Raw genomic sequence first — 12,117 nt, forward strand, 5'->3', positions numbered from 1 at the left:
TATAGCTGACCTTATCATTCAGTGTAAATACATAGGTTTAATTTGTTGTTAATTTCACATTGCACAGGCCCCGGGTTCCCGGTCCTACGCCTTACTGGGGGGAGCAGTGCACATGAGGGCCGAGTGGAGCTCTACCATGCCGGTCAGTGGGGGACTGTCTGTGACGACCAGTGGGATGATGCAGATGCAGAAGTGGTCTGCAGGCAGCTGGGCCTGAGGTTGGTTTTTCTGGTTCTTGCTTTGTTTTGCTTACGTTTTTGAGTCTATTATTTCCGTATCCAAAGGCAGGTGCTGTGTGTCTAAACTGTACGTTTCTTTGAACAAAATGGAAAAAGTCACCTTTTGATCTTTGTACTAGGCTGTAGGCTCCCTGAAGAGAACGTCTGTGTACTCTTAGGTCTAACCTGTTTGTATCTGAATTCAACTGATTCTGGAACACTAAGGATCTAAGCCTCATTCTACTTTTCATCTAGAGTAACTTTATGTTACTCCCAGGTAATGACCAGTCCTGTCACCACAGTGACTTATCAAAGTCATATGATGAAACTAGTTGTCAGGTTTTAACTGAAGCTTGATTCCTCTCCACCAGATATTGTCTAAACCTTTGACCTTTGCTTCCTTATTTGTTAGGTAAGTGCTTAGAACAAAGGATGTTTATTCTTGTACAAAGGAAATAATTCCTATGCAGGATGTGGAAATGAAGCATGTGAAATAAAGACAGCAAGATGAAAACCAACATTCCATGTTGCCTTTGTTGTGATTATTTTGGAATAGAATGTTATAATTCTGGATATTCTAATCCTTATCTTTAGTGATTCTGAACATTGGTATGGCAAGTCTTAAAGCTTCTCTAAGATTATATTAGAGAATCTTTTAAAAGTTGTATTTTACTTTAAGTTTGAAAAAAAAAAGAATTATTTAGCACTTGTGGTGGGTAGGGATAGGTTGATGGGGAGGCTTCTTGAGATTAAAGCATCTCTGTCCATTTATAATTTTGTCCAATTAATAATCTTTGACACTGGAGTGTGATTTTTTTTTTCTTTTGGCCATGCCCATGGCATGTGCAAGTTCCTGGGCCAGGGATCAAACCTGCACCACCTCAGTGACCCAAGGCACTACAGTGGCAATGTCAGATCCTTAAACTGCTCTACCACAGGAGAACTCCCTGGAGCATGATTTTTGAACCTTGAAGCATTTATGCTAATCTTTTTTGCAGTTGTTTTTACAACTGCTCCCACTCTTTTTCAAAACTGTATGTTAATATTGAAGTATTTTAAAGCAGAATATGGACATTTAAACATTTTACCTCTAAATACTTTAATATGCATCTCTTAAAATTAAGAACCTTGTCCTACATAGAATTGTCATGATCCCAACTCATATAAGTGGTAACCATTCTTAAATTGTCTAATACACTGTCATATTCAAATTCCTGTAATTGTTCCAACCATGTCCTTAGCAGATGGTTTGTCTGAAACAGAATTTAGTCCAGAACCTTTTAGTGCATCTGGATGTTATGTCCCTGAAGTCTTTTTTAAATCTAGAACAGCCTCTTGTTTTTCATGACACTGACTTATTGGCGAGACCAAGTTGGATGTTTTGGAGAACAAGTAGATTTTTTTTTTCTAACTGTTTTTAGATTTTTATTATTTCTTCCTCTTGATGTCATTTAATTTGCTCTTCTGGTTCTTCTTCTTGCTTTTTGTTTGTTTGTTTGTTTTTTTGGCCGCACTTGTGGCATTATCAAAGTTCCCGGACCAGGGGTTGAATCTGAGCTGTAGCCGCAACCTATGGTGCCACTGCAGCAATGCTAGATCCTTAATTCACTGTGTGGGACTGAGGATTGAACCCACACCTCTGCAAGGATCCAAGCCGCTGCAGTTGGATTCTTAACCCACTGCACCACAGCAGAGCTCCTACACTTCTGGTTCTTGTTAACTCCTGTGATGGGAGGCTAGGTCCTAAAGCTTGATTACCACCTTGCTTCTGGAGTCCCAGGACAGTTCTGGTTTTCCCCATTGATGATGATAAGATTAAGCACTGGGTTAAGGTGGCATCAGCCTAATCCTTCATTGTGAGGTTACGTGTTCTCCCTGTAACTGGGATCTAAATGCTCCTTCGCAGTTCATGCATGGGACAGGAACAAGCATGGAAGCCCCTGTGTCTGTAGGGTTTATAATTACTGTTGGTGTGTGATCAGACTGCTATGATCATTTTCTTTTGATGGGTCAGGAACAGCGCCAATTAGCTCTTTTTGAGAAAACTGTTATTAATCATTATATTTTGAGATTAGAATTTCAAAGGTTCTGATTGGGTATTAATTTCAAGACTAATTTTTCTCAACTTTTTAGGTGTTGCTGTCGGAGTCAGCATAGCATAAGATTATGAGTGTGTGCCCTGTACTCGCAATGACCCAAATTCGAGTCCTGTTTCTGGAGACGAGAAAAATTATGGAAAATCTCTTAGTTACAGTTTCCTCATCTCTAACATATTTCCTGAAGTAGAGGGTTTAGTGTTTTTGAAGCAGCACACAAAGTAATTGTACAATCTAATTGGCTATCAAAGTCAGTCTAATTAGGAGCTCTTATAGCTGAAGATGTTATTAAACATTCAAAGAAAGATGTTCTTGAACATTTCAAAGTAAGCTGGACATTTGGTAGGTGATCATCAAACACTATTCCTCTACAACTTCTATTTAGTGAGCTGTATCTATGAATTTCATGTTTTTAAAATACTCTAATGGGTGTATATATGTATTTATTGCATTACCAATTATGTTGTCAGTGGTATGCTGATTGACTTTCATGTTAGTTACTAAGAAATCTATGTCTTTGCCAAAAATACTAAAAAATTTAAGGGTATAGTAATAGCATATTTAACATTACCAGCTGCATTACAGATTAATCTAAATTTAAGCTATAAGGCATTTATTATTACTAGTATGTTTCTATGGGAAAAGGGTAGCTTTTGTTACATAGAAAAATGCCTAGAAAATTTGGAGTTCCTCTGTGGCTCAGCAGGTTAAGGACCTGGTGTTATCACTGCCAAGGCTCTGGTCACTGCTGTGGTGCAGGGTTGATCCCTGGCCTGGGAACGCCCACGTACTGTGGGAGTGGCCAAAAAAATGCAGTGCAAATTTAAATGACACACAGTAAATTTTTTTTTTTTTGTCTTTTTATGGCTGCACCAGTGGCATATGGAGGTTCCCAGGCCAGGGGTTGAATCTGAGCTGTAAAACTGCAGACCTGTGCCACAGCTATGCTACATCCGAGCCTTGTCTGCAACCTACGTCACAGGTCATGGCAATGCCCGATTCTTAACCCACTGAGCAAGGCCAGGGATCAAACCCGCAACCTCATGGTTCCTAGTCAGATTCACTAACCACTGAGCCACAACGGGAACTCCTAAACAGTTCTTAAAGACAGTGTTAACAAACAATAGTCTATTACATGGAAGGAATTACAGAGGAGTTCCCGTCGTGGTGCAGTGGAACCGAATCCAACTAGGAACCATGAGGTTGAGGGTTGGATCCCTGGCCTTGCTCAATGGATGAAGGATCCGGCGTTGCTGTGAGTCAGCTGTGGTGTAGGTCGCAGATGCGGCTTGGATCTGATGTTGCTGTGTCTGTGGTGTAGGCCAGCAGTTGTAGCTCTGACTAGACCCCTAGCCTGGGAACCTCCATATGCCATGGGTACAGCCCTAAAAACCAAAAAAAAGAAAGAAAAAAGAAAAGAAAGGAAGAAAGAAAGGAAGCATTACAGAGATCGAATCATATGGAAGACTATATTATTGTTGAACACATGCGCAGGTTGTGTAACGTGTTTACATCTTTCTCAAATATTAGCTCATTGCTATCTTTTGTATGAGGAGCTTCATGTTCAGAAAAGTGATTAAAAGGAAAAATATCTCTAGATATTCAAGGCAGCAAAAATCCTCCACAAGCCTTATGTAATAACCAATAATACAGCTTGTTGGGAATTTGTTTTTATTGTAAGTACTCTAGGCTCTGAGCTGAGTTGTTCGTTTGCTTTTCTCTCACTTGATTTTATACTTCTCTCATAAGCTTGCAGTAAAGCTATGTTCTTCAACTGCTCTTCCCCTAGAGTTTGTTTGGCTCACTTAAAGGCACAGTACTTTCAGATGAAATAATATTTAATGGCACATGGTTGATAGCAGACAGCGTAATGGTTGCTTGTCTCAACTTATTATATGTTCTTAAGCAAATTTCATCTCACTTGGACTTGCTTTGTTGAATTCCCTTAGGGAAACTACACCGTGCCTCCCTGGAGGGCTGGTTATAATTTCTTTGTGAGATGCTGTCTTTGGTGACCCTCATCTTTTAATGGTGTCTGTAGATTTTGGTAACTGGCAGGCTTCCTAAAACAAAAAAGAAATTACTGTACTTAAGATATTTAAATTTGATTAACCCAGCACTTGGAGAAAGAAGAGGAGCTGGAAAGAAGGCAGCCAGATGTTAGAAAATTGAACTTGAGAATGCATGTGTACACAGTCAAGTTTCAGGTATAGACATTTTAATTAGAGTTCCTTTTGTGCACTTAACATGGAAGCATTTCTTATGTCTTTCAGAACTCAAAAGCATAGTGACATCATGTTTTATTGTGTGGATATGCTATAATTTACATAGGAATTTTAAATTTTTGAATGTTTTTTCTTTGTTTTGTTTTTTTGTTTGTTTGTTTGTTTGTTTTTGCTGTAAAATTATACAGAGGGAGTTCACATTGTGGCTCAATGGTAATGAACCCAACTAGTATCCATGAGGACTTGGGTTCGATTCCTGGCCTTGCTCAATGGGTTAAGGATCTGGCATTGCTGTGAGCTGTGTTGTAGGTCACAGAGGAGGCTCAGATCTAGCATTGCTGTGGCTGAGGTGTAGGCCAGCAGCTGTAGCTCTGATTTGACCCCTAGCCTGGGAACTTCCATATTCCATGGTGTGGCCCTAAAAAAAAAAAAAAGAAAAAGAAAAAATTATTTAGAACCAATAAAAATTCTTTTGGGGCAATCTAAAAAGTGTTTCTTTGTTCTTTTATTTGATAGTTCATTAATTTGTTTCTTTTTCTTTTCTTTCTTTTTTTTTATGGCCACACTGTAGGATATGGAAGTTCCCGGGCTAGGGGTTAAATAGGAGCTGCAGCTGTGTGCCTACGCCACAGCCACAGCAACACTGGATCCCACCTGCATTTGCCCTCTACCCCACAGTTTACGGCAACACTAGATCCTTAACCTACTAATAAGCAAGGCCAGGGATTGAACCTGCATCCTCATGGACAATATGTCAGATTCTTAACCTGCTGAGCCACAATGGGAACTCTGGAAGTTCATTAACTTTTAAAATCTTTATAAAAATTACTGGTATATGGAATTATTGAGCAGGAAAGAGACCTTATTTTAACAGATGAGAATGTTAGGCCCTCTGTGATTACTCAGAGCCCCCAAGTCATAGTATGAGTGAGGGCTGGAATCTTGAGATTTATAGCTTCCAATGTATGATTTTTCTTCCATGTCACACTGTTTGCAAAAATAGCCAGGTGTTAAGAAGAATAAATACAAATATAGGGCTGAGAGAAATAGGGCAGTCAAGAGAGAAAATTAATTGTAGGAAGACACTGATAGTATGTTTTAGACAGACTGTATTTGAGGTGCCATAGGCCCCTCACTGAAAACTCTCAGGAGACTATAAGGAAGCAAAGTGCTTCAGGATCTGTTCTGTAGCAAGACAGGCTTCACCATCGACTGGTGGGTAATGCTGAGCAAATTACTTAACTTCTGGACCTCGGTATCCTCATCTGAAAATGACGTCATGAGCTTATAGGGAGGGTTCAAAGAGTTAATACATATAAAGCTGTTAGACCAGTGTCTGACATACGTAGTCATTTATTATACTTCAAATATCATTATTGGAGGTGGAGGGGACTGTTTTCCAGGGAAAAATGTCGGCTATTGACCATTAAAAGTGAGTTCTTTCATCCGTGTGTTACAGGTGTCACAAACTGATATTTACTGTCAAAGGATCAATCTTTTATAATCTAACAAGGAATTATCTTGCACGATAGAATTGCCTAACTCTATTCTGTGTCTCTTCTATTTAGTAGTGGCTAAACCTGGGGATTGAGTTAATCACATGGTGCTATTTATTTGCTCTTTTCCTATGAAGGTTTGTTTTAAACTTTGTATGAATACAATCAGATTAGCTAAATAGGTTTAGGAATGTTTTGGATAAAGATCAGACATAGAATCATTTTGGTGTTTAATTGGGGATTGCAGCTATGTGGGTCAAACAGCTTTTCTATAAGAAAATAACCTAATGAATCAATATATTATATCAGAGCACCCCTATTCCACAATTTTATTCTGTGGTTAGAAGATAAGAAAGTAGGCAACACTGGGGCTATTACCACAAGCGAACTGCCAGGACTGGTGTGGAAATCATTTCCATAAAGGAAGGACAGAGGACACACACTCTTATCAAATTCTCATTGCACTTACTTGACTTTAACAACTCAGGAATTTTATGTTGCTTTCCCGAGGATTGTACAGTCTCTGGAAGGGCTGAGTCATCCATTTCTTTGGTATTCCCTGAAAAGCCCGCACAATCCAGGGTACCAGGAAATACTAGTGACTAGCTGAAGGAATGTGCATATTTGTAAATATCATCTTCTTAATTTTAATAAACTCCAAAATTAGCTAGGAAACCTAATTTGTTTTACATTATAGTTTCCTAGTTAGTTTCTTTTCTGGTTCTCAAATTTATTGTTAGTTTCTTCTGATTGGTTTATATTTATTAAACATATTTGTGATCATTAGAATAATGCTTATAAACAATGGAAAATGTGGCGATATATAAGGAAGAAAATAAAACACCCAAGTGGCATTTTAAGACTGCATCATAGCTTAGATGACTTTCCCCAGAGTCACTTTTCAGAGCTTCTGCTTTCTCGTTCTCCTTTAACAAAGGGACACAGTTCAGAGGCAGTTAATCAGGGCTTTTGCTTTTTCCTAGAACTTCTATCACATAATCGGTAACATATCTGAAATACAGTGTATTTCATTTATTCTCTCCAGCCCATCTCAGCTCACTCCCAACTAATGTATATTTTAGGGTTGGTTTGTTATTTATTCTTGGGACTAACAAGCCTTAGTTGGTGACTTTTTAGCCTAAATATTTAATGAAAATGATATTAATGATAATGTGAGAATGTATTCTTATTGTTTTAATTTTATCACTGATTGAGTATTTTACCATATGGTCAGTGGCCATGGGTATGTATTCTGTAAATAGCCTGGCCTGGTCTTCTATTGCCTTTTTTTTAATGTTGGTTGTTTTGTCTTTTGTTATTATAATAATAATGGTGTTATTATTAATTCCTAGGAGTTTTTTCCTTTGATTGCTGTTATATTTTAAAAATATTTCTGGGGAGTTCCCGTCAAGGCACAGTGGAAACGAATCTGACTAGGAACCATGAGGTTGCAGGTTTGATCCCTGGCCTTGCTCAGTGGGTTAAGGATCCAGTGTTGCAGTGAGCTGTGTTGTAGGTCGCAGGCACGGCTGGGATCCCTCGTTGCTGTGGCTGTGGCCTAGGCCGGCAGCTGCAGCTCCAATTCGACCCCTTGCTGGGAACCTCCACATCCACATGCCTCTAGTGCAGCCCTAAAAAGAAAAAAAAAAAAATTTCTTACAGCTTGTTGGTTTGCCTCAGATTATGGTGTATTCTGCTATATAGTAGCTTAAATTTATACATGATTAAAGTGAACTTTTTTAGTCTTTGTTTTCTGACTTCTGTTGTTTTTATCTTGCTCAGGAAATCCTCTTATTGCCAAGGGTATAAGAAATATGTTCTTATTGTTTCATTTTATTAACTTTTCAGCTCACTTCCTTCCCCCTTCCTCCCTTCCTCCCTTCCACCCTCCCTCCTCCTCTCCCTCCCTCCCTTCTTCTCTCCATCCCTCCATGCGGTTGGGATCACATGTTATATTCTCTCATATTGGTCCCTGGTTTTATAGCACCTAATCTTGGCTCAGTGAATTATCCCCACTGAAAATTTCCTTAATAGATCTTTTTCTTTCCTAGCATTTATTCCAGGGCAAAGATCCAAGGAGGTTGTTAAGCCGCCTTTCTCCAAAGCTTTCCTATCTGGCTTCCCAGTGACCTGCATTAGTCATCCTGTCTCCTCCTCCTCTGGTCTCCAACTTTCAGTGTTCTCAAAGTCAGTTTCCGTATTTACTTTCATTAATCTCTTTCCTCTAGAACAAGGGTCAACAAACTTTTCTGTAAAGGGCCAGAGAGTGAGTATTTCAGACTTCTAACTATTCAAGTGTGCTTTTGTGTCGTATACAAGCAGCCACGGGTAATAAGTTGGGAATGAGTATGGCTTTGTTCCAATAAAACATATTGCTGAAGAGTAAAATCTGAATTATATGTATCAAAATTATATTGTTTTAGTTATAAATACTCAAGCTACTTAAAATGTTATAAGAAAAGGACAAGTTAAATAATGGGGAATAGATACAGTATGATTGAAAAATAAACTAAAAATATAAATGCTGTCATCTACAAATTAAAAGGCCAACAGGGGCTGAAGATGCAATTTCTGAAGTCAATCATTCTGACAGGCAATCATGATCTTCATTTAAATCTGGAGTTCTAGCATATGGTATCACTTTGACTCGAAAAGGAGAAATATATTTAGTCAAATAAATTCGAACATACTTAGTGCCATAGAATTATACATTTAAAAATGTAAAATGGTAGATTTTATGTTATGTGTATTTTTGGGGGGTTTTAGGGCCACACCCATGGCATGTGGGGGTTCTCAGGCTAGGGGTGGAATTGGAGCTATAGCTGCTGGCCTGTGCCACAGCCATAGCAATACCAGATCAGAGCCCCATCTGTGACCTACACCACAGCTCATGGCAACACCGGATCTCTGACCCACTAAGTGAGGCCAGGGATCGAATCCACATCCTCATGGATTCTAGTTGGTTCATTAACCACTGAGCTATGATGGGAACTCCTATGTTATGTATATTTTAATTTTTTAATTTTTTTTTTTTTGTCTTTTTGTCTTTTTAGGGCTGCACCCGTGTCATGTGGAGGTTCCCAGGCTAGGGGTCTAATTGGAACTACAGCTGCCGGTCTACACCAGAGCCACAGCAATGCTAGATTCGATCTGCGTCTGCGACCTACACCGCAGCTCACAGCAATGCCAGATCCTTAACCCACTGAGGGAGGCCAGGGATCGAACCGTCAACCTCATGGTTTCTAGTCGTATACGTTAACCACGACGGGAACTCCTGTTACGTATATTTTAAAACAAACAACGAACTCAGCTGGAAGCAAGGGAGGATGGTAAGGGTGGTCTTTATTTTGGATAGCCATTGTCCTCCTAAAAATCTGAAGATCCATTGCTAATAGATCTAAAAGGGTAGTAAATATTGGGGAATAACTAGTAGTCTTTGAAACATTTGTGATGGATGAAAGTGTAAAGAACAACAACCAACCCCAAAAAGAAATAGAGCAAGTCATATGTGGTCTATGGGAGGGAATCAATGAGGGAAAATATGTATTAATCATAATTTTACCTTTGCCAGGGGCAAAAGAAAAAAGTCAGACCAGCCTTTGGTCTGACTTGTGTTCTTATTGTTTGTTCAGTGGCATTGCCAAAGCATGGAGTCAGGCATATTTTGGGGAAGGATCTGGCCCAGTAATGTTGGATGAAGTACGCTGCACCGGGAATGAGCTTTCTATTGAGCAATGTCCAAAGAGTTCCTGGGGAGAGCACAACTGTGACCATAAAGAAGATGCTGGAGTGTCCTGTACCCCTCTGACAGGTAAGAATTTCACCCCATTAATCTACCAACTCTTGCCTCCAGCACCATTTGGGCTTGCCTTCCCTTTTCCTCAATTTAGGAAATGTTACTAAATGAGTATGCAAATAAATCCCTCAAATAAAATTAAAAAAAACCCCTCCAGATACAAACTGTATATTAAAATGCTATCTCAGAGTTCCCGTTGTGGCTCAGTGGAAATGAAACTGACTAGTATCCATGAGGACGTGGGTTTGATCCCTGGCCTTGTTCAGTGGGTTAAGGATCCAGCATTGCCATGAGCTGTGGTGTAGGTTGTGGATGCAGCTTGGATCTGGCATTGCTGGGCTGTGGTGTAGAATGGCAGTTACAGCTCCGATCAACCCCCCAACTTCAGCCCTAAAAAACAGAATAGAATAGAATAGAATGCTGTCTTCATATTCCTTGATATTTCTGAATTTTTCGATTTAAGGCCAAATAGTCCTGTAAGACTAGATCAGAAAACATGATCTTGTTGCAGTATATAGTACCCAATAGTCAAAATCACTGTGCAATGATAAATTTGGGGTATTAGGTATTAATTATACATCTGGTCAATGCACATATTAACCTGGCTTGATTCTCAGAATATAGCTGGTAAAAACGTATTAATGGGATTTTTTTTTTCTTTTCTTTTTATGGCTGCACTTATGGCACATGGAAGTTCCCAGGCTAGTTCCCAGCTGCAGGCCTACACCACAGCCAGAGCAACGTGGGATCCTAGGTGCATCTGTGACCCAAGCTGCAGCTTGCGACAACACCAGATCCTTAACCCACTGAATGAGGCCAGGGATCGACATAGGGACACTGTGCCGGGTTCTTAACCTGCTGAGCCACAATGAGAACTCCAATGGGATTGTTGAATAAAGCGCACTTTCTTTTCTTTTTTTCTTTTCCTTCTTCTTTTTTCTTTTTTTTTTAAATTTATTTTTTATTTTATTTTTTTTATTTTTAGGGCCGCGCCTGTGGCATATGGAAGTTCCCAGGCTAGGGAACAAATTGGAGCAGCACCTGCCAGCCTACGCCACAGCAATGCAAGATCCAAGCCATACCTGCAGCACAGCTCACGGCAACACCGGATCCTTAACTCACTGAGTGAGGCCAGGGATCAAACCTGCATCCTCATGGATACTAGTCTCTTTTTTTAATTTTTTCTGGCTAAACCTGAGGCATATGGAATTCCTGGGGCCAGGGATTGAATCGAGCCACATCCTTAACCTATTGCACCAGGTGAGGCATTGAACCAGAAATGACACAAAGATAAGCCAGATCATTAACCCATTGTGCCACAGTGGGAGCTCCAAGATGGGCATTTTCGAGTGCAAATGAGTGTATGTGTATGCGCCTGTAATGTTTTGGGGGAAGAATAAGGAAATGGGCAGGCAGGAGAAGTTGGGTCATCACAAATCTGTTGTTTCTATAATAAAAAGAGCTTGAAGAAGAAAATGGGAGTTTTAATCTTTAAAAAAATTAAATGGAAAACTAATGCCGTGTTCATGAAATGCTGTGAAATGCTGAAGATCTGCTTTTTTTTTTTTTTTTTTTTTTTTTTTTGCCTTTTCTAGGGATGCTCCCACAGCATGTGGAGGTTCCCAGGCTAGGGGTCTAATTGGAGCTGTAGTCACCGGCCTACGCCACAGCCACAGCAACGTGGGATCCGAGCCTTGTCTGCAACCTACACCACGGCTCACGGCAACACTGGATCCTTAACCCACCGAGCAAGGCCAGGGATCAAACCTTCAGCCTCATGGTTCCTAGTCGGATTCACTAACCACTGCGCCACGATGGGAACTCCAAAGATCTGCTTTTTAATTTACATAGTTCTGTAGACACTGTTTTTTTTTTTTTTATTACAGTAACGCATTTATACACAATAAAAATATAAAATTTACACCAGATTGTAAGTCAGGGTGCTTCATCTTCTTGAGCCCCCATTTCTTCTTCTTTCAAATGAAGATAGTCTTGTAGCGTTGCTGTGATGGTCAAATGAGGTAATAAGTGTAGCAGTGCTTTGCAGAGAGTAAAGTTTTACATTAATAAGTGATTCTGTTGCTAGGAGACATTCATTTACTTTAAAAGATCCCAGAGATTCATCAAAAGTATGATTATTTTTACCCAAGATTATTTATGTATTTCATTTGGGAAGTCTTTGGATTATTTTGGGTGGAAATGGCTTTTTAATATGCTTTTTGGGGAATAAATTCATCGTATATCTGCTTAGAAGCTTTTTATAGGATTCTCTGGGAATTAGTTATT

At 39.5% G+C, this 12,117-nt stretch overlaps 1 protein-coding gene across 1 annotated transcript in view; it reads left to right on the forward strand.

The window, feature by feature from the left end:
- PRSS12 (protease, serine 12) overlaps positions 1 to 12,117 on the forward strand; it is a 75,614-nt gene that overhangs the window by 22,296 nt on the left and 41,201 nt on the right. Inside the window, exons 4-5 of the mRNA XM_003129227.4 lie at positions 68 to 218; positions 9,668 to 9,846. Of these exons, the coding sequence (XP_003129275.1) occupies positions 68 to 218; positions 9,668 to 9,846 (330 nt within the window). The remainder of the gene's footprint in view (positions 1 to 67; positions 219 to 9,667; positions 9,847 to 12,117) is intronic.

Source organism: Sus scrofa, chromosome 8 (assembly GCF_000003025.6).
Source record: "Sus scrofa isolate TJ Tabasco breed Duroc chromosome 8, Sscrofa11.1, whole genome shotgun sequence".
Taxonomy (NCBI): Eukaryota; Metazoa; Chordata; class Mammalia; order Artiodactyla; family Suidae; genus Sus; species Sus scrofa.